General features: G+C 41.5%; 1 protein-coding gene across 8 annotated transcripts in view; it reads right to left on the bottom strand.

Annotated features, from left to right (window-relative positions):
- LOC103379826 (SRY-box transcription factor 6) overlaps positions 1 to 23,756 on the bottom strand; it is a 103,355-nt gene that overhangs the window by 53,469 nt on the left and 26,130 nt on the right. For 7 of the 8 annotated variants that reach the window (XM_025055923.1, XM_025055927.1, XM_025055926.1 and 4 more), the window contains 4 exons: positions 22,407 to 22,479; positions 21,573 to 21,705; positions 4,102 to 4,321; positions 1,350 to 1,560 (listed from right to left, as the gene is read on the bottom strand). In XM_025055923.1, the coding sequence (XP_024911691.1) occupies positions 1,350 to 1,560; positions 4,102 to 4,321; positions 21,573 to 21,658 (517 nt within the window). In that variant the 5' untranslated portion in view covers positions 21,659 to 21,705; positions 22,407 to 22,479. The remainder of the gene's footprint in view (positions 1 to 1,349; positions 1,561 to 4,101; positions 4,322 to 21,572; positions 21,706 to 22,406; positions 22,480 to 23,756) is intronic. The other variant, XM_008311513.3, reaches the window with a different exon arrangement.

The raw sequence follows: 23,756 nt of genomic DNA, 5'->3' as shown, positions 1-23,756 counted from the left end.
TACAGCACCCCCTGCAGGGTAACAGAGGGACGCCATGTTACGTGCCATCTATGACTAACCCAGACTTCCTGCACATTTGACTTTTGAGTTGACATTAAGACATTAATGATCTAAAACCTGGTCCGTGGCCAAAATGAATGATTAAAGGTTAAAAAAAAACACAGTGGGTAAAACAATACAAAACATGAAGCACAAACATAAAGAAAACATTTCATTTGTGAAAGAGGACTAGGAGACAGGTGTGTAAGAATGTTTGGTTGTTTGTTTTTTTGATGCGGGTTACACACACACACACACACACACACACACACACACACACACACACAGTCCTGACATTGTTGACTGACAAACTGAGGTCAAACACAGTTGAAGAGCAGGAAACGTAATACTACAATCTACACAATGAGGAGAGAATGAAAGAAGGTGTACACACACACACACACACACACACACACACACACACACACACATTATCTTTTGATTTGACAGACAAGTGTCACAACACACTCGCACACACATCTTTCTTTATTTCCCCTCCAAACCACACTGTTCCTCCGCGGGCGTCCCGTCCTGGCCCACTTCAGTGTATCAATAACAAGGTAAAACCTCTAAATGAGGGAGATCAAGCGCTCCTCTGATATCATCACGATTGCTATGTGCACATAACAGCAGAGAGATCTGTTAGAGTTAGATGTGTCTGGCTGTGGGCTGGGAAGAGGCAAGCTGAGGCATGCTGGGAGACTCCTGCGCCTCCCTGTGTTAGTGGTGGAGATCAGAGGAGCAGGGGAGAAAGGGAACCCTGTGTTTTCACTGATTGATATTGTGATCTAACGAGCAACGGATCTGTCAGGTGTAATTTTAGACGTTGAAAGATCCTCTGGCGGGGAGGTGTCAGAAAGGGAAGGTTGTTTTCACACAGCACATGAGAGGAAGTCTGTCGGCTGGAGTTGTGGAGATGAATTGTTTTTTAAAATCCTGTTCATTGTTCTCCTTTAAACCCACAGTTAGTTAATGGCTCTTTAATACTGTAACATCCACTGGTGAAATTAAATGGTGGGGCGACACGGAGCGGGAGTGGTTGGTGCTCTTGCCTTACCACTAACAAGTCAACCGTTCGATCAGTGATGGTCTCTCTCTATGGAGTTCTCATGTTCACTCTGTGATTGGGTTTTTATGTACTCTGGTTTAAAACTCTGGTGGTGTTCACCTGACACATGCTGGGATTGACTCAAACCCCTCAGCAAAATTGAAAAGGGATTACGTTTTAGAAGAAACATCGCTCACTTCTCCCACCATTTCCCATCAAATTAATCACCTCGGAGTAAAGTAAGTAAGGGACCGTCTCTTACCGTCTTGCTCTGTCTTGGTCAGCTCCACCAGCTTCTTCTGTTTCAGTGTGTCCACCACGTCTGCCAGGCTGCCTTTGCGGCGTTCCGGCGTCCCAAACGCCAGGCCGATGACGGTCTCCCCGCGATCCCGGGAGGACTCCTCCGGCTTGTGTGGAGAGGTAGAGTTAGTCTGGTAGGGGTAGACGGGACAGCCTTTGTTGCTTTCACTGTCCTGATAAAGACATCAACACATGAGAGTGTGGGGTTAGAGGTCGGACTGGTTCATCGGTGTAGCAGCTTCAGACGTAGCCCAGATTATCTTATTTCTCTTTGATGGAATTCTATTCGACTGTGCAGTGACTTTTGATGTGACTTTGGCTGCAGACTAACTGTGGGCTCCAGACCAAATGCCTAAAGGAAACACATTTAGTCAGAACAGAAATCATTTCATTCAACACCATGTTCACCAGTGTAACTCACACGTTCTCCTGGTCTGTCTCCACTTCTGTTTTAAATTTTCACCTGGTTTTTCTTTCTTAGTTCTTTAACTTTTTTATCTTACTGTTCAATAACTTGAAGGAAAATTAGTTCATTTTATCCTGTAGCTTGGAGAGAGTGATTATCAGGAAGTAAATAAAAAATAAAAAATAAATAAAAAAATCAGGGGAATGATTGCATTACATTTTTATATTGTAGTAGTGTTATTTTTTTCCTTCTCCATTCCAACCTACAGCTAGACGTTGGACCAGCTCACTAACTGAGTACTGCAGACACTCTAATGGTCTGGTCTATGTGTTTTACTGCAGGGCCTGGGTGTTTGTGACCCACTGATGCTGCGTTAAGCAACAGGCAGAAGACGTCTATATTTACCAGGAGAGTAAGCCCCTCCAGACAAGCACATTGTCCCACAGAACAGACACTTCAGCACAGGTGTTCTAACACCAGGCTATTTCTGGACGCTTTCTCCTCCCCTTACAGAGTGAGGGGATCTCCGAGAACTTTAGGAGGATTAGGTTTCAAAGACAAGGGGATTTGGCTAACAGCGAGATCTTAAGACGCCCTTGAAATGGCTCCAGGATGCCTTGTTGTGCACTTTGTTCCTAAGCGGAAGATGCCTCTGTAATGAGGATTAGGAAACAGTGTGTCACTGGTGGATTGTTCAGGTGTGACTTTTCAGGTCTGTGCTGAACACTGTCCTCAAGTTATACAAGCAGCGTGAGAGGGGCCAGGAGGTCCTGGGGTCAAATTATACAAGTGAAAGGTCACACACTCACTTTCTGTGGCGGACATTGTGTGTGTGTCACAATAATGATGTCAATTATTGTTGATGAAAACAATAAGCCCTGACCTGGTGGCTGGTGGAGGTTACTGTAAAAGCACTCGGTTAAATGTGCCACTCACCTCCAACAGACCACTGTCAGTGTTGTCATGGAAACGGTCGGACGCGGGGTCACAGTTATTTTCTCGTGGTTATTTGAGTGAAAAGAGATGCAAAAATGTCAAGGTTTGGTTACAGGGCTGACTGCTGCACAGGAGCAGGTTTGATATGGAAACAAAACCTCTTTGTTGAACTCATTATGATGATGATGATGATTATGCTGCAGAGCAGGTTTGATACGGAAACAAAACCTCTGTTGAACTCATTATGATGATGATGATTATGCTGCAGGGTAGAACATCATCATCATCATCATCATCATCATCATCTGTTTATTAAATATGTTCTGAAACATTTAAAAATGGCTCTTTTATCACGTTTTGAAAATGATGCTAGCTTTAATCTTTTTTTATTAATAATATTTCCTCATGATTTTTTTTTCCTTGTCTTCAGTTGATTTCTGTCAGTTTTTGTTGAATAACCTTAAGTCTGTGTTTCATAAAATGAAAGGATTAGGATTAGACCTCATTAAAGTATATAATGGTTCTCTGTGTGGGTGTAAAAAGAACAAGGACGATCTCCAGATTGTAGCCCTCTGACTTCAACACTATAACAGTTTGTCTTCTTTCAGTTTGGTTTTCACTTGGCTTTTCTCTGGATCAACACCTTTTTTTTAATTTGTTTGTTTGTTTATTTGTTCTGCTCCTTTATTTAAGGGGCCTTCATGCCTCCAGAGCCCTGGTACTGAGCAGTAATTCAGTTTCACTTACGTTTAGCTGCTTTAAATAATCCTGCATGTTATATATACTGTGTGTGTGTGTGTGTGGGTGTGTGTGTGTTGTATGTTCTCCATAGAGACAATTAACTATTATTTTGGCCATTCAAATTATACAGTAGTTCAGCAAGTGTTTTTTTCATATGAGGAACATTTTCTGCCACAAACTCATTCACCAAAGGAAACTTTGGTCTCACAAGTTTTTCCTTCCTCTGAGGCCCAAATCAAACACGCCTTTGTCTGACAGGGACCAACAGAACCTGAAGCCAAGTAGCCGCGCGCACACACACACACACACACACACACACACAGACTATGCTGTGTTAAAATAAGAAGAACTGAGGGGTGTAAGTCTCTGGAGGAGAAACCTCACAGGGGTGCCTGCAGCAGCGCCTACAGCAGCGCCTGCAGCAGCGCACACAGCAGAGTGAAGCACTCTCTGTGTGTGTGTGTGTGTGTGTGTCAAATTGTGCACTGTCATCATTATGCATGAGAATCTGTAGACCCCGTGTGCACACACAAACACACAGAGTCACAGACACACTGGTTCTCTTGGATGTGACTCATTGAAACACGTCTGACGACGGGATTATAATCCGACGCGGTCGGTTCCTTCTCACCATCGCAGCAGGGCCGACGCTGTCCCACTCTGTGTCCATCATCTTCTCTCTGACCGGCTGCAGTTCGTTACTGTGGGGTTGGTCACGTGAGGTGGGCGACACCGTCTCCATGTGGCCGTCTCGCTCGTGCTTGGCCCAGGCCGTGTTCTCCTGAGCCGTGGTTTCCTCTTCCTCAGACGGTGGGCGAAAAGGATGCATTGTGTGAATGGAAGACATCATTCTGTGAAGGGGGACCAGTGCACAAGTCAAAAAATAAAGATTGAAATATTGTCAATAATATAATTATTATTTATGAAGGTTCTGCTAAGTGTGAGTTCGTTTTATGCAATTTAAATATAATTTTTTTTTCCACAATCTTCCATTTTAACCTCACTTTTTCAAGTTTTTGTCTAGCCCCAGCAACTTCTTGGCTAATTATCCTGGTTGACAATGTTTTGCCCCAGTTTTTTTTTTTTTTTCTTAAAGAAAAAAAATGTTACCAAAATTTCAGCAGCAGTTTTAGTGGAACACAGTCTGCAATAATATGTTGGTGAGGAGCAGGATCCACGGTTGGCCAGATCTGGACCTTGGGTTAACAGTTAAGTGGACCTTTAAATGCATTGCTAATATAAGACAAACCAGAACTGAGAGAAGAATAAATGACTGAAAGACTTTACCTCACACACACACACACAAGTACACGTCAAACACACACTGCAAGAATCTATAAAATTCAATTACGGCCTCTGAATCAGAACTTGTTCTTCCAAGATATGAAAAGAAATGTTTTCTTTTTTCCTCCCTCTGAACGTCAGGCTTTAAAGAGCCGTTGGTTTAATAAGTCGTTACGTTCGCAATAAGAATTTGCTTTCGTTGTAATGTAACGATGCCGTCGGACTCAAGGCAGAGAACGCCGTAAGTACAAAAGTCATTACAATCAGAACAGGTGAGAGAATAAAGGAGGGAGTTCATCCGTGATGGACATTTGTTGGGAGTAAATGTCAGCAGTAATGAGTGGTTTGTGCAGCCGTTATTGAATCGCATTAGGGACATTTTATGTTTACATTATAAATGTTAAAAAAAAGATATTTTAATTTTCATTGTATTCATTGTTGGACCGGTCCATTTTCTTTATCTTTTCTAAATCACTCCTGCTGACCCCGGTGTAACGTCCATTCCATTTTCTTTATCTTTTCTAAATCACGATCCAGGAGTGGATCGATTTTTTTCACAGTTCAAAGGATCAAACATCCATTTATTAGAATTCAATTCATCCGTTTCCTCTTTCGATGTCAACTTCAGGATATTTTTACAGGACAACATGATGTCATTGTTCTGTTAACCCTTTAATATCAGTCTTTCCTCCCTGACAGACGTCACCTGTGTCTCAGTGATGTTCCTTTTCCATCGCCCTAGCACGAAACAGGCCAAATCTGATCGACTAATGTGAAGAAAGAGTCATGTGACAATGTGTATTTTCATAAACCTTGTTGATTCAAACCTGAATGTGCAACCGAGAGGAGCCACAGTGGAGCAGGGAGGACGGGGAGACAGACCAGGAGCCTATATTTAGCTGACAATATTGCTTGTGTGTGTGTTTACGGGGAAGCTGAAGACTCGGGTTCTTGGAACTGGTTTCTCATATGACCAGGAATGCTCAGCTTCATAACTTGCTGCTGGTATGGTTTCATGGTGCAACAGTAAACCAGAGTGTGTTGGTGACTCTGCCTCCAGACCCTTTGTGGTTGGTGAGTCTTTCTTCGTGCCGTTGTCATGAAGCAGGGAATCACATTGTTTCAAGTTTAAAAGACTCGGTTGGCTGACACAGGAGTCAGTGGAGCTCTAGAAAATGGAGGATTTACTGACTTTGTGATTCACAGTTTCTCACACAACCATGTGGAAGTTTGTTTTTACTGACTTTGTGATTCACAGTTTCTCACAAAACCATGTGGAAGAGAATGGTGTGAAAAATATTCACTGAGCTGTGGATCATTGTTTGTTTGTTGATGCTACTCTGCACCTAATGTTGTTGCACCGTACATGTGCATAGAACATTCTGATCTTGAACTTAAAGTGGGTTCATGGGCAGAAGACCGCCTTTGGAGCCAACTCTATCATTCAAACTGTCAAAACGTAACATAAGTCAAAACAGGGTTCATGGGCAGAAGACCGCCTTTGGTGCCAACTCTATCAAACTGTCAAAATGTAACATAAGTCAAAACAAAAAAATGTAAATATAAAATAGAAATTATTTAGATTTGACTTTCTTTTCTGGCCCTATGTAACTTCTGTACATCTACAGGAGCATCTCTGTGAGACAGGTGGAGGAGTGGATCGATCGTGGCAGAGAAAAAGAACAAACTTCTCCCAACGTAACGCTATTAAAAGTTCAAGTTCATATAGATGCTCTCAGGAAACAGAATTGTGGCGATAATGTTACACCGACAGCTGGAAAACATATTCATTTTTCACACGTATCGCCTTGAGGCACTACAAAAGCATTTTCCCATTGTCAGATATCTAGAAATAACATCAGCCTTTCCCCTATTTAGGTTTCCTTATATGCTGTTCTACTGTCCCAAACAGTTCTAGGAATGTGATACTGGTGAGATTGACTTTGGTGATAAAACACAGGCCCCGCTGTTGAGTGATACATTACAATTTGCATACATTGGGGTTGTGTACAGTCACGCACAGCAACCAAAGGCAAAGTTTGCAACTGTAAGTACTTTGTCAACTGACGTTGAACAGTGGACTGTTAGTAAATGACAGAAACTTAGAATTCCCCTGAGACAAAAAGAAAAACAGAAAGCAGTGTCAGAGTTTGGCAGTGAAGCCCAGTTCAGATCTGGCCTAGAACCTGGCGACTTGGCAAAAACAATCAGGCATTGTGGGAGCACAGACCGAGAGGGACCTGTGACAGATGAGAGCGGGAGAGAGAGAGAGGGCCCCCACTTAGAAAAACAAGTACACAAAGCACCATTCAGCACCCAGGTCCCTTCTGCCACTTGTGGAGCAAGAGAAGGGCTCCGACAAAGGGCCCCGACCGGACCAATTGGGTGTAAAACCTCCAGCACTCCCAGCTGGATAGCTGAGGAAGTGGGAAATACCAAGGATAAAGAAAGAAAGACAGAATGAGAAGAGAGAAAGAATCAGGAGGGGGGCGGGAACGTCCTAACAATGAACTACAATCAAAGAAAGCGCAGAGACACGAAGCAGACGGAGTAAAAACAATCAATGTAGCCACACAGGCTCAGTTTAACCAAAAGGAAGAAATATGTGAGTAGTTTATGGTTTAAAATGGCAGAAAAGAACGGATGGTTTTGTTTATTGACAGACCGACTTATACCTGACATCAGAAGAGAGACACGTATCTTAAACTGAATAGAATACTGAAAAAAAATGTGCCAGATCACCCTAACCCTTCAGTGGACCACATTTGTTCCGGGGGCCCTACTTTTGGCAGCTGTGCTTTAAAACCCCGTCACATATTTGTGTTAATGAGAACTTCAACATGAGAGCATATCAGAGTGGCCGCAGAGTAAAAAAAAAGTACGACATAAAATATGTCATTTTATATTTTTCTAACTCTATATTTTCCAGGTGAAATGGTCCCTGTGTGATCCCTGCTTCCAAATCTTAGAGTTTCCTGGACTCTCATTGGACGATCAATGAGCTGCAAACTGAGGACACTGTCATAGGTCAGACATGTGGAATGTGAACACACACACATGCACACACACACTTTCTTCCCTGTTTTCTCATAGAGATTCCCTCTGTTTGACTTTTTTTGCCCAAAATAGACACTTTTCAGCAACGACAAAGTTCAGTTCAACCCAAACCAGACGATTGCGTCACTGCCGTAATGGCAAGAAAAGCAGTTTTGTTTTCTGAAATTCCAGTCCATTAACATTGATTCCAGTGGCGAGGAAGAGTCGTTGCTGCAGCAGAGCTAAAGAGTAGCCGCTGCATTTTCAACAACACTGGTGGATCAAATCTAATGGCTTAAAATAAATAAATTAATCTTGTTTAGGATCTTGCACTAGGACACGGTGAAAAGGAGGAAGATGTGGGGACGCCTGAGGGGAGCAGGGCAAAAAAGGAAAAATAAAAATCATTTAGAAATTGTCTAAAGTGAATTCAATATAAATATATAATAACAAATAGCACAGAATGTTATTTAATGTAAATATAAATGTATCACGTGTCACATATTACTTTGTGTTGAGATACAAAGTTTCCGCCGCACGTGCTTCGCACCGAGGGGGCAAACGGACAAAGTCAGTTTATTCAGTGTCCGGAGCTCATTCATTATTCATAACCTGGACAAACATCGCAATTTAGGGATTTTGTTACCCTTCGAATGGACACCTGGAGCAAACAGTGGGTCTGATGTCTCCATTAGTGGAGCCAATGGAAAATCTCAATTAAAGCCCATATTGGAGCAGTCGAAAGATGATGAATGCCTGGTTTGTACAGTGAGTGTAAACACACACCACTATGCGTGGTCTCTCTGTGTTCCTGCTCGCTGCCTCTGTACCTTGAGACCAAACCGCAGACCCCCAGAAATCCAGAGACGGCTTTATTGACCAACACCCTGCCTTGTGCTTGTTATTTTTCCTGGCACACGAACACACCCTTAACTAACACAAATACAGTACACATATACATTTATCTGCTCCATGGCTGTGATACAGAGTAAACTGTTGAAGAAAAACCATGGAAGACCAAAGTCAACAGTGTGTGGCTCAAAAGGACTGTTTGTCTGCGAAGGCTCCCACCCATGGTAGTTAGACGACCAGGTCACTGGGAATATTCTGTTTCCTAATCCCTGAAGTAGAGCACATTGTCCTGTGTGGTATGGCAACACACATAAACACACAACATTCTGTGGTGAAAAAGAAATGAAAAATGACAACCGCCAGTAATAAATTCCAAAGAATCTTAACATAATGAATCTTTTTTGCAACGACAACTCAAAGACTCTTCGAGCTGCCGTTGGACTGATACTTTTTTCTATGCAGACGACACATTTACGAGTCAGCCCATTGATGTTTATGGATGTTTAAATCCTTGTAAGTCATGTTGAATGTTTTCAGTACATCACTATGAATCTCAGCAGGGCTCTGAGCAGTCTGTTTGAAGTTTAAATGGAGCTGCAGCTTCATAAAGACGCCCTATTTACATTTCTTTTGAAATAACTTCCCCGGCAGTAAATCAACATCTGAAAATAATGTCCACATAAAACAAGTGAACTATCACGGCTCCAGGTCTGTGATAGGACTGAGCTCCAATCTTTACATCATCGCTGTAAAATCTTCGAAACGGTGGTGGTCGTGTCATTTAGTCCTTACTGCAGAGTTCCACTTCTACATTTGAATTTTGCTACTGAGCCTCTCATCCTCGTCTCATCCAAGCTTTTTGTTAAATAGCGAGTGTGAGCTCCTTTTTTTCATTTGATCCACACTGGTGTGCTCAGTACTCCTCTAACATTGCACCCATTTCAATCAAGTTGACCCATGATGACTCAAGATTATTTTGCATAGATTTCATGCAACGATTATAGCACCTGCTTACACATCTGCCTTACAAGCAGAAGGTGTTGGGTTCAAGCCCCACAGGAACATCATATTTACTGGCCCCTCCTGAGTGCATTTATCAAATCAAGTTCTATTGCAATAGCAACAGTTTACTTAATATATGCTATCACTGCAAATGTGAAAAAAGATTATTAATTATTATTGGTATTTTATGCTTTATTATTGCACTCAATCTCTGACTCAATTCTTTCTACAATAATTTATCATTTTAAGTTCATTAATCTGACCTTTTAGGAAATAACAATATTTGATAAATAATCTTCATTGTACAAATTTGTAACTGAATCAATCCTTAATAGAAACAAGCCTCTAAAAAACCCCTCCAGACCCGTCTGTGACTCCAGACACAGTCTTTGGGAACGACTGCTCTGAACACTTCACTTCCTAGGCTTTTAATCCCTACATATACAATCAGTCGGCGTTCCATCAGTCTGCCGTTTGACAAACACCTTCAAAGAGCTAATGTGCATCGGCAGCTGACGTAGTACCATGACCACCACCACCACCACCACCAGCACCACCACCACCACCACCACCACCACCAGCACCAGCAGCACCTGTCCTCTGCCTTCAAACCACTATCACTGTCATCCCGCTGGTTTCCTTTCATCCCTTCTGAGACAAAACGAACTCCGCTGTGATGAACTAATAATCTTGTTGCACAAGCTTTAAGCCTTGTTGTGCTTTGACCTCTTCATATACCTGACAGGGGATGTAAAGGAATACTTTCATAAAAATATAAAAAAATTCTAAAAGTAAATTCTCATCATGTTTGGAAATATTGTACCGGAACAAATGTACGGAATGCAAATGTGTTTACTCTGCTTGATGCCAAATGAACGAGTCAGATTAAGCAATCAAAGCAGGGTAAATCTGAGCGGCTTGGCTTTCACCAGTGTCATTGACCGTCTATTTACGGGTGACATCAATGCAGAAAGTTATGACAGAAGCCTGTGGCGATACGACAGCTGCCCTCACACATTTTTCAGTGTGACTGCATTAGCCCTGAGGCTAGCCGCCGAAAAACAGTGAGCTTTGATAAATTATTACAGGCCTCTGGGGTGTCACTGTGGCTGAAGACAATCACCAGACAACCATTTTCACTGTTCTCCTCAATTTTTAATTAACTATTTTGTTCATCTCTGCTGTTGAGTAAAGATGACACGGTGGCACAGGAGACAGGAAATACTCTCACAGACGACCAAAGTAGAAAAATAACAGGAGACAGGAAATACTCTCACAGACAAAGTAGAAAAATATTGTCAGTAATGTCTGTTTCTCTGGTTCGTTTGTTACATTTTATTTCAAAGCTCTCTCTAATCTGACAAATCAAAACAAACTCACTGAAACTTTTTTTTTTTCAGGTTAAAAATGAAGTCGTATGTTACGGCGTCGTCTCCTTGAGCGTCTAAACAGGTGGCTTTTAGATCACCCTGGAGTCTAGAAAGCCTTCTAATCCCAGATTAGGACTGACAAGTCATTTCGCCGGATGCCCCCATTGTAATCCCAGTTGCCTCTCTATCCTCTGACACTGAGCTTTGTTCTCCATCTGTGGCAGCACTGTGAAGATTTCCTGCAACTTTGTCAGTGTGGGGGGGTTTGCATTATTCACAGGCGTGTTCCTTTAGGTCTGTGCTTAAAAAAAACACCTTTTTATTTATTGATGGACTGTCCTGAAAATGAAATGTGCAACGCAGTTTCTGAAAAGAACTGAGGATTTCACAATTTCACAATGTGTCGGAACGTTACTTTATATAATTTATTGTTAGAAAAATAATAATAAGTGTTCACACCTATAAAACACTGCAACAATGTTTCCAATTAAACTCCAAATCTGGAGATTAATTTAGTCAATAAATGAATTGACAATGACACTAACTAACGGTGGTTTATGACATCATAGAACGACACTGTAGCTTCGTTCAGCTGTCAATCAAACGTGGTATCATCCCATTTCTGCCATCTCCTATCAGTCTTTGTCGTCTCTTTTCTACTGAGTGACTACATTTGAAATAAATGTCAGTAGAAACTGAGACGATCAGACCTAAAACCTTGTATGTTCATAGATGTCAAACGCATCCAGATACCGATCCGAACGATCGTGAAAGACGCGGAGCAAACTGTCAAAAATGATCAATTTTCTTCCATAAGCACTACAATATATTTGATGGTAATTTTCTAGGAGGTAAAAACATGAAGCGTTAATAAAGTTTGTTCTAATATTGATGGACTCTTTGGACCCTTCAGTCCCCCCAGTGTCCCCCACCATGTCAAGGTGCCAGGATCCAGACTAATCCTTTCCACTGTGTGTGCCCTGCTCTCACTGAGGCCAAGTGTGTGTGTGTGTGTGTATCACGGATAACGGGCGGTGTCGTTTGAAGCAGTCGTGTGTGAGCCGATATGATACATCTGATATGGTAGGATGGCAGCCCGTGTGTGTGTGTGTGTGTGTGTGTGTGTGTGTGTGTGTGCAGCGGACACAGAAACCATTTCATAAGAACCTGAGTGAGAACCTGCTCGGTGAAAGTGACGCCGTGAAAAAAGAAAGAAAGAACAAAGGAACATTTACACTGTGTTGTACAGAGGTGTGTGTGTGAGTGTGTGTGTGTGTGTGTGTGTGTGTGTTAAGAGCCCTCCATGGTGCACAAGTTACCCATTGTCCTTTCACTGGCCCATAGAGAATATACATTGTTCACGGTGCACAAAGCCAAACTGTGAAGGGCATTAATGTAACCAGTGTGAGCAGCTGTTATTCACATGAGCCTAATCCCTGGAATCAGGACAAATATTTAAGACTCAGGTTCTTCTGTGACGTCAGGAGCGCAGAGTCTTACAGTTGTGCATCATTAACTCACGCCTGCATTATCTGAAAATAATTTATGACCTTGTGCTTTTGAATCAATCATCAAACACAGTTGTCTTACGCCCGCGGGGTTGTGGGTTCTATTCCAGGGCGGGTGGTTTTTATATGCCATTCCCAGGTAGATTGGTTTGTCATCAGGACTGGGACTAGTTCTGTACAGAACGTTTTCTAGTGTGTTAAGGGCATTTGGGGAGATTTCCCCAGGAACCAAATATTAGGAATACTTCAAAGTAGCTATTAACATATTATGAAATAAATGAAAATTGAATATTAATCCAAACTATGTTAAATAAATCGTAGTATTGCAAAAATGTTGGAAAGATTTCGAAAAAGATTACAGTCATTATATATATAAACAAACGTGAATATTTCCGTTGTTTAAAAGTCTATAAATGAATAAAAATGATCATTTCTATTAAAATAATCTTGTTGATGATTTCTACAGGACAGCAGTGAATAGAAGAGAGTAGTTCCATTCCCTCTGACTCCCTCCACGGTCTGACTGCAGACTTCCAGGCTGTAAATCTCAATTAGCACGTTCATTAGATATGGTTGATTTATTAAGAGCCAGGTTCGGTCTCTGAGACTCACAGGCCTGTAGGAGCTGACTGTTTACTGTGTGGCACATGGGGTCAAATGCCAATAGCCATTAATTATTGAACAAGTCCATGGGTTAAATTAATAGCATCTAGAGGATAAATGAGTGGCATTTGTACACGTTCTTTCTGCAGATCTCGTTGCATTTCCAAACGCACACATTCCTTTTATTAAAAAGCAAATTGGAAGCGCGTCAAAAGTCGGCTTCTATTATCAGTGAGTGATCCTGCGTTTGAAAGAAGGCCAAGCATTTTGGAACCTCATCCAAAGACTTCAGCACACACTCCTGAACTAATTGTACTCTTCAGAGACACACGCACACACAGACACACACACACACACACACAGAGACATGATGCATAAGCCCTTATTTTAACACTAACTAGTGAAAATATTTGCCCAATCTTAATCCATGGCCTAACTCGAATTTGATCCTGATTGTAAACCTAATCCCAAAAGTATCAGAATACACACACTAAGCAGTGGGGACAGACTAAATGTCCACACAACGACAGTATATTTATGTATATGTATATATGTATGTCCACACAAGTATATTTTCAAAAGAAAATAAAAAAATGTCCCCATAAGTAAAGGTATCACACACACACACACACACACACACACGCACACACATTTGGCCTGCGTCACAGTCACTCAAGGCTTAAGTGTCTCTCGCTCACATAATGCTGTATTGTCTTCCTTGTAAATCATGGTGCATTGTCACAGTGCATTTTAACTGTATTATGGCCTGTAATAAAGTGGTTTATTCTTAAAAAAAAAAAAAAGAAAGGACAGTTACTGAGCCACGGAAAGGACAAGTTCACATCTTTGATCTGCAAATCCCGTCCTGCCAAGACTGACTTCAATTAATTACATTACCATAAGAAACACTCAGCAAAAAAAAAAAACCCTCTCAAATCTAAAGACTGCTCAACATGGAATGATGTTTGCTTCCAAAACCATTTGTTTCCCTCCTCTTCCTTCAGACGGCCACGCCTGCTCATCCACAGCCACCTTCAGGGCCAGATGACTGAACCTTGACTGAACTGTGAGCATAGCTTGGATTTGTTTCAGCTTGAACAGGTGAGCTTCTACTTGTTGAACCTATTAATAGTAATCACAAAATCCTATTGTTGGAGGAGAGGGAGGCGACGAGGCAGAGGTTGTTTTACAGACGCAGCGAAGATGAGATAAAGAGAAACACTTCCTGTTCTTAATCGGGACACTGATCTGGAGGTGGAGAGATCAATTACTCAAAGTCGGACCACATTCCTTTAAACATAATACGCAGAGATTATCATCGCAGGTAAAATCTGACATAGATTTGTATCAATTACGACACGTTCCCGCGGTGAGCGTTCTGAGATGCGTCTGGCAGCTACTGCGCTGAGATAAAGTACACACATACTGTATATTTATGTATGTTATTTGGCCGCACACCTTTGCAGAGGCGTGACAACTTTGTTGATTCCTAGAACACCAACTTGTTATGCATACAACAGTCAGAGTGTAATTAACACACGTCAAGCACAGACACGCACTCTCACAGACGCTTTCGCCTCGCCGACTCCTGCTCCACTGTCAACTGATGATGACAGAGAACAAAAGGAGAAGATTATGGGACTGAGTGTGTGAGAGACACAGCCACAGGTCAGGACGTGGTTTTTGTCCCCGGCTGTGATTATGGACGAGCAGGTGTCACCGGGAGACGAACAGAACAGACGATGACAAATGTAGCAAATTGACTAGAGTTTACACAGTTTTTATCAGCCGTTTGAAGGGAACGTTTATCAAAGTTTATCATATTTTAATAACGTGAAGCTGGGCAGATTTTAACCGATATCTTCGTTGACCTTTACATTTGCTGACATGAGAATTTTTTAGAAACTCTTTTCCTTTACTTTTAGCTATTTTTGATATTTACCACTAAATTGGTTACTGACTTAACATCAGCTTATTATTGCTCGTTATTTACGGCTAATGTTTAACCATTTCTCAATGGACATTTGCTTTTATGTAGCTAACAAAGCTAGTTTTGCAACGTCAAAAATAAGTAAGTAAGCTGCTTTTGTTACATTTAAAAAAATATTTTAGCTTTCGTTAGACAATCCTTGTTTTCCCTCAAGTTCATTTTTTTTTCTTGTGTATTTTTAACTATTGTTGGAAAACACTTCAATATCGATGTGGTTATATTTCTGTTATTCCTACTCTTGACTAAGACTGTATTTCATTAGCTTCGTGATTTGTTAATCATCTTGAAATGACTTCTGGCTGATGTTCAGAAATGTAACCTACATTTGACTACAGACATTGAACTACATCAGTAGTTGAACAAAGGCCATTGTGTTGTTTTAATTCTCTATTGTTCTTCTCATAGCGCAGGGCATGTGTTTGACACTTTAAAAAGTCTTTGAAGAAAAGCGGTTGCCGCCCTTTTGTCAAAGTGAAATCAATCTTTTAAATCATCGATCAGGTCAGGACAGTCACTCGTTTGATAAATCCACGAGAAAAAAAAGATCAAGAAAGATCATTCAGAACCCGGCCCAATGTCTCATTTCCTATTTGTGTTTAGAGAAGGATATCACTGATTTACTGCCTCCTGTGTAATTATTAATTCAAACTGGGACCAGAGTTAATATGTGGTAATAAATTTTCTGGCGAAGCCCAATAATTAGTATCTCGAGAAAGTATAAAGTCATTCATTAGATGAATTATGGCTGAATAATGGCATCGTGTCATTAGTCGTCTCTGTTCAAACTCTTTATCGGCGTTGTCTTTAATTGTTTTGTGACACAGTGGATGCGGAGGCTGAGCAGCAGCGATGTCATCTCTCGGCTCTCACTACAATGCAGCTCATTGGATTAAGTTCGAGCAGGCTTTGTTAAAAGCTGCTGCAAATCTAATCAAGGGACAGACCTCAATTATGCCAGCATGTACTTAAACCAACAGATCACCGAGACCGGAGGTGTGTGCGTGAGCACGCGCACGTGTCGCAGTGTAATAAGCAGCCATTAAGGCCAGTTAATTTTGGCTAACGCTTCAAAAAGCTTTAGGATGAGATGCAGAGTTTTTTCCTGTGCTGTTGAAACTGTGATGTTGTTTGTGTCAGTGTTTGGCACTGAGCTGCTTTCAGGGTCAGTAAAAAAAAAAAAAAAAAAGTGTTCACAAATGGAAGGCTGCCACAAGTCTCTTAGAAACAGGTGTTGGCGCCGCAGCAGAAGTGATTGTTGCAGGGAAAGCACTTAGGCTCTGACCTTACCACCGTCTGCCTACATGAGCAACTCTGCATTTAAACACCAAGACACACAAAGCTCTGCTTTTTAATGAAGTGTTGACGTGGTTGAAAATGACCTCCTTCTCCCAGCTACGGCGTGTTGAAGAATGTAAAATGAAAAGCATATTGTTTGGAGACAATAATACGGTGGATCGCTGTGATCTGGAGACCAGGTGGCGCTGCCTTGTAACCCGGTGCGCAACAGCTGAAATTGACCCTGACCTCTGACCCATGTGACCTGGAACTGTTAAAAAGGAGGAAGCAATTGGTCCGTATGTCGGCAAGTCTCGTAACATTCCTCCACAAAACACCTGACGTGCAGGAAAAACACAAGTCGCCACCTTGGAAATTATAACAAAGACGACGACTCAAAGTCAGCCGACGCTGATGAACGTTTCAGAGACAAAACAGCCAAAATACAAACTCAATCTTAAGACCGAAGAATAACGACGAATGATTCAAAAGTATCAATGTTTTAAACAGTTCGATCTCGGAAAATGGACACAACCTAAAACGGTCATCGTCCCTGTCTCTGAGCCCGGATCTACAAACATCCACAAACATCTGGTTAGACCATTCCATGGCCCGAACCTGAGTTTGAATGTTTAAAAGCTTAGAAAAACAAGTACAATTGCCATGTCTGTCCCACAGGGGACAATAAGCCAGTGGATAAAGGCTAAAACAGCAGGAAGATGGGGGGGTTATCCATGATAATTTATTGTCACTTCTGAGAAATTTGCTGAATCTCACGTGTGATCGACTGAGTGCAGGATTAATTTGTGTTTCTTTGAAATCTTCCCCGTCTGTCCTGATGAACCAGTGGCTCAGTACGTTTCTAACAAATTAAAACCAGTGCCTTTAGGGTATTGACCAGAGCAATCAAACTGCGTTTGTAGCAGCCCGTAAAGGACAGGTAGATAAGTAACCTGCTGTTTGGATAATATTTACAGTATTATACAGTACATATTTACATGTAATATGTACATTCTGTACAATAGATACATTTTGAGGTTGAACTCACTTGAACTGAAAAAAAAAATCCACACAAACCAAATCCAACCCCGGAGCAGTAACTCATTCTATCTCATTCTTCTATTGCGTTCATACCACAAATTCACATTTGTTTGTTCAATTTCTGCCAGTAAAATATCTAAAAAAAAAAATGGAAAAAAAAAGTTGAGAAACGGTTCGTAGGTTTTTTCACCTGACGTTCATGGAGACGCTCGGCCTCGTACTGCGTTTGGGTGCTACTACAGAATGCCTCCTTAAGGAGATCCTGTATCCCAAATAAATCAAAGGTTTAATGATACAGTTCCAACTTCACTGCGCTCACCTCCTCCTCCTCCTCATCATCATCATCATCATCTAGCCCTGCGCATTACCTCATCAGAGGAGGATCTGCCTAAAGCCGCAGCGGTCACACAACAGACAAAAGCGCTCATCTCCAGGAAGCCGCTGCTGCTGCCTGTGGTTTCGGAGAGAGGAGAAGAGAGGGGAAAAAGTGACTCAGCCACACGGCTCCTTTCTTCTCTCTGCCGACTCCGGGATAAATGGAGGGATAAAGCACAGGGGGAGATAATATTTAGAGCAGGCCCCATTTCAAGGGCAATAGAATAGAGAAAGTGGGGAATGAGCTTGGGTGGTTTGGGTAGTAGCCACGAGAGTTGGTCTATACTGTTGCTGGCAGACGGCCCTGTGCCCTGGATTTATGTATAAGTGAGAGGGAGCCGCTGCTGGCCCGGCCCTGGCCGCTGCAGCTCCACCAGCTCCTTCAAAGCAAACCAGATGGGCTTCAGACGGGATGTTGATGAGGCATGAGTGTGCAAAACACAAACATGCACGCAGGCTGAAACACAAATAAATTGATACAGACTCAGCCTGACAAACAACCCAATGCATAAACATGTGTACTTGTCGCACATGTGTTGGTGAGTTAGCCCACATGAACACACGGACCGACCTGAAGTGAAGCCCAGGTCAGGGCTGCACAGTTTCTATTTTACTGTCATCAAGGAAGTTATTTAGCTGCAAGCCTGAAGGACAGTCTGTCCACTCTGAGTGGACATTTCAGATGAGGAGACAGATCAGATTCATCCACTCAGTGTCCAGGGTCAAGGGGACACAATAGTTCACTGTAAACATGAGGTTAAGCACTGAAGAAGTTCAGTTAATTTTGTTACAAGTTTCCCATCAGAAGCACTGATTCCTGTTATACTGTAACTGAGGGCAGTTCTCATAAAAAGCCGAGCTCCAAAGCAACGGAGCAGAAAAGGACATTGTACAAGCGAAGCCAAACAGGTAACCTCAGCGCGTTCATTAGCTCATTAACTCGTTTGGTCGACCAGCAGCTGCTTGTTCTCTCCATGTTTTTCTAACTCTTTGCAAATGACTGCCATTAAAGCAAACAACAAGTAACAAAAAGCAAATAAGTTTGGATAAATAGGAAATAAATCAAAAGTTTGAATAATTGAAAAGAGATTCAATGTTCCTCACCACCATTTATATGTATTTAAAATAAATAACTGACAGCCTGAAACTCTAAAGGAGTTGGAACAAAGGCAGAGAAAAGGTGACAGAGCTGAAAAGATTCCTCACTTAGCAGGTTAGCTAATACACGTTTCAGTTTTTACACTGGGTCAAAGAGAAAAAAAGAGAATCTACCAAGGCCTTCTTAACGCCTCGACAAGCTGATCAGACAAAAATGACAAACATGGAGTTTCACCGGCCTGCCTGCAGTCCAGATCTGACTCCTGTTAGAGAAATGTCCAGCTCTATTAACAAACGTTTCCTTTTTTTCATTACATTTTACTTTTCTACGAATGAAAGGAAAACAGAGTAAAAATTAAAATCTATATTTAGTTTTCCAGGATTTCAACGACAAAAAAAAAAGAAAAGTCCAACATATTCAACAGGAACACGTGTCAGGGCAGATTTTGCCAACTGTCCACTGACGTGGGATCGTAGAAAACATTAGTCATTAGCCTTTCACTGTGTAAATCCTTCAGCAGCAGCAGCGGCGTTTCTGCCAAAGTCTATCAAACAAAGAATCCATAAATCCGTGCTGTCAGGACAGGAGCGGTGCCATGTGAGGACCGTCCTTTGGTTAGGAGGGTCCACCTGTCATCTCACCACAGAATCATTCAATTTGAAAAGCAATCGCATGTTAACACAGACACAATAATGTGATTTGTATTTTCCAGATAAAATGATAGAATTAAGAGGGTTTGATGGAATTAGAACTGAGCCTGAATGGACTCGATCCTTTATTTACACCGGAACAATCAGACCGGGGGGGGCGCGGGGGGGGAGGGGGACGACCCTGATGTTTTCTTTTTAGCGAATGAATAGAGTTTAGTCTCGTCAAACCTCTGGTGCTGATAACACACTGCCAGGACAAACTGGTTACCATTGGTTTTTCTCAAGTGTTTGATAAGAAGTTTTTTTTTTAAGCATTTTCAGACAAATGAGCATTATTAGGATCAATAATCTTTTTAGTCTGCGACAATAAGAACATGATCGTTCATGCTTTTAAAGTGTTCATCTAAACTGCAGGGTGTGATTCATATATTCTTCAAATATAACTGTAAATAATCATTTAAATATGTCCACATATGTATATAAAAAACATAACTAACTTAAAACTGGAACAGCACTCCTACTGAAGCGCAAAACCTTAGGTTAACTGTTCATTCTGCTTAAAACTGGAACAGCGCTCCTACTGAAGCGCAAAACCGCAAAAAAGGTTAACTGTTCATTCTGACAGACATTTATTAAAAACATTAAATATTTCCAACCTACAGGAACTAAAGGGAAAAGTTTTATCTAGAAGTGGCAGCAACAAAGTAAAAATACTTTAATAAGAAAACTAGTGTCGAAGAGCCGAGAACAACATCTAACAATGACCAACAGTGACCTGAACTTGGCTCTCCACTGTGTTAAACCTTACAGCCTCGTCCTCCTGTCTGTGCTGTCTACTACAGAAAAACTGGTCAATCTGATGCATCAGGTTTCTTTGTCATAAACAGCTCACAGGTGAGTTTGGAACGATCAAATATCAGTGATATAGAGTTGGATGAATCACTGCCAAGACTCAACCAGAAAGTCCAGCCTGGAACTGAGTTTCAGGAAATACACATCAAGTCCTCCTTTTGGGTTTTCCTTTTTTGGCAGCGTACGAAACCCAAAGAACACTCTCCCCATGGTGAGATGTTGTGTCTGTGCATCTACAGCTCCAGTCTTTTGGAAAGGAAAGTGAACGACTTGTCATTGTGACACTGAACAGAACCAAATGTGACCTCTGCTTTTAACCCATCACCACAGTCAGCAGGGGGCAGCTTTAAACGCCCGGGGAGCAGTGAGTGGGGACGGTGCCAGGCTCAGAGCACCTCAGTGGTAACCTGGCAGCTGGTGGACTCGAACCTTAAACCCTTTGGAACTGAATCCACCTCCACTGCCCCAGTGTGTACAAAGTTAAATAATGTTTCCAAAACTGAACTACAGTCTTCAGATTCACAGCTCTGTACAGAAGCATAAGGAAAAATAATGTTTCCAAAACTGAACTACAGTGTTCAGATTCCCGGCTCCCTACAGAAGCATTAGGAAATTTACTGAAAAATAATTTAATTTCCAGAGTCACTAAACCCATTTGTTAAATATCATCACATTAAAACCTGCAGCCCACTTGACCATAAGTACGGCTGACCTCACGGCTCTGTTTATGGGCCTCTAACACTCCTCGGTGGAATGACACAATATGACTTACAGGAGCCATAAATCACCTCTGTGAAAGTGAACACCCGTCGGATCGGCCACAAAGATGTCTGTAGGAATCAAACAGGCCACTTGTTGACCTCACAGTGACACTGCTCAAGAGCCACTAGAGAGGACCATAATAAGTATTCTTAAACAGGGGGATTAGCCAGATGGTCAGATCACTCTTTTCTCTAACCACTCCCATCTGTACGTTTCCTACGTCTCCCGCTCTCTTCTGCTGAAACCATCCACATCGGCCGCTGCAGCCTCACCAGCCTGATCTGAGCTAGTGTTACCTACAGCACTATTTGACTCCAGATATAATCTTTATTGCTCTCACACACACACACACACACACACACAGAGAGAGAGAGAGAGAGAGAGAGTCCATTAAAAGGCGTACTGTAGGGTCCAGGCGTTGAAAGGTTCCTGGAGTGATGCCTGTGAGTCTTTAAAGACCCCTTTCTTCACCCAAGTGAAAGCAGTCATTGAGGAGCACAAGGCAGAATACTAACTGGAGTGGAGGTCTGCGTTAGCTGTGGAACAAATCAAAAGCGTTCTGTATGCGCCGACGGAGGGGAGAGAGGCAGTGGACATGCACAGTGTCAGCTTCAGTTTTGTTAGCATGGACCAACACACACACACACACACACACACACATTCTGATAAAACAAGTGCTGGAGCCCAAGCAGCTTCATTCTGCTGAGAGGAAACAGATCGAGAACGTCTTGTAATACGATCAGATCTATGACGTGACGACTCCGTCAGCTCTGAGTGGTGCTTTTATACAACCAAAATGTCTTTATATATATATATATATATATTTGGCTGACATCTGCTGTGGCCAGCACATCTATGTGTGTATGTATGTGTGTGTGTGTGTGCGTGTCCCTCAATCCAGCAGTCCAGTATATAATAATCAACACTAACTGACTGATGAACTAGCGCTCAGTTAAATAAATGGCTTTAGTTCAAGATTCAATCAGATTCTCAGCCTGTGTTTACCTGAATATTCAGCGTTCAGCGTGGTGTGTGTGCAGCAGTGACTGTAGCCGCCGTCTTCAGGAATCATTTTTGTCACGTACACATGCTGTACATCGTATTTGTATAAACGCTGGCACAGATAAAAAGGTTGCGGAGGCTGATGACAACATGTTTTCTCTAAACCGTGGCTCGCAGACACAGAAACTGGTCGTTTGTGTCTATCAGTTAGTGAGAGGGGAAAGAAATAACTTACCGAAATAAGAGACTTCAACTCCGACACCCTCTTCTCACTTGTCTGCGTCTTTAGAAAAATTCATGAACGTCTCCTGAAAAGAGAAAAACAACAGAGAAAGACACTGTGAGACGGAACGTCGTTTGAACAAAAACAAATCAAGTTAACTGCTCCAGAAATAAAAGTTCTGCAAACAAATAAAACTTCTTTAAAGTGCATTTGTTGAGTTACAAAGTTTTGTAAGAACATTTAATATTTTCCTATTATTTTGTGTCTGGGGTATTTTTAACTAAAAAATATTAATGTTTATTTTTAAATTATTTTATTGTTCTGTTTTTTTGTTTGTTTTTCTACATTTTTTAATTTCCTAAAAAGCTAATTATTTGGCTATTTTGTGGCTTTGTTGTGCTGCATGTGCTATAATTTAATTATTATATGATTTTATGGAATGCTGCCAACTTACTTCAAGTGATGCTTTTGAAAAAATAATAGAAAAAAAACAACCCATTTAGTTATTAAACTTAGTTTTCAAATGTTTTTACAAGTCCAAAAAGGTGAATTTATTGACATATAACAAATTATTGTTATAGAATTTAATAAATGAGTTTATCATTTATAACATTTACATTTAAGTCTTTGGTATCGTTATATTATTATATATCTATCAAATCATGTTTGCAAAATTTCTTGGAATGAAGTTAATTTTTTTCCCCCTCTTAGAACGACGTGGTTTCTTTAGTTCTGTTAGTGTCTCAGTGTCGTCATGCAAGAAAAAAGAAAACAGAATTCTGAGACACAAAATTCCAGATGGAGTGACATTTAAATGGAAAAATGTATTGCCGTGTGAATCATAAAAAAATGAATGTACACATGGACTAAATTCTTCGTCTGAATCAGACGAGTGTTTCAGAGGGACAGTAAATACTCTCTCTCTCTCTCTCTCTCTCTCTCTCTCTCTACCTGAAACCGTTCTGCAGTGGTGGGTGGTTGAAGGCAGAACAGAACCTCTGTGTGGTGATGAAGGTGATGAAGGTGATGAAGGTGATGAAGGTGATCCAACAGAGGATCACTGTATGTAGAAAAAAAACCTGTTTCTTCTGTTTGACTCCTGCAGTCAAAGCTGCCTAAATATTTTACTTTGAGAAATGTTTACTTCACTGAGAGGATTATTTTATTGGCACAGGAACGTTTTTTCCATCACTGACCTGTTGGGCTTGAAGAGACCACTCTGAGTCAGAGAGCTGACCAGAGGTCAGCCTCATTAGAGCCTCACGCACACTACAAACAGCCATTTGCTGAACGGGGGTCAGGGAAAACAAAGGAGGTCACACTGGCCATTACTTTGAAGTTATCCTACTCTGGACAGAGGTG

This window comes from Cynoglossus semilaevis, chromosome 6 (genome assembly GCF_000523025.1).
Source record: "Cynoglossus semilaevis isolate Cse_v1.0 chromosome 6, Cse_v1.0, whole genome shotgun sequence".
NCBI classification, from domain to species: domain Eukaryota; kingdom Metazoa; phylum Chordata; class Actinopteri; order Pleuronectiformes; family Cynoglossidae; genus Cynoglossus; species Cynoglossus semilaevis.
This window is presented reverse-complemented; position numbering and strand designations above follow the sequence as displayed.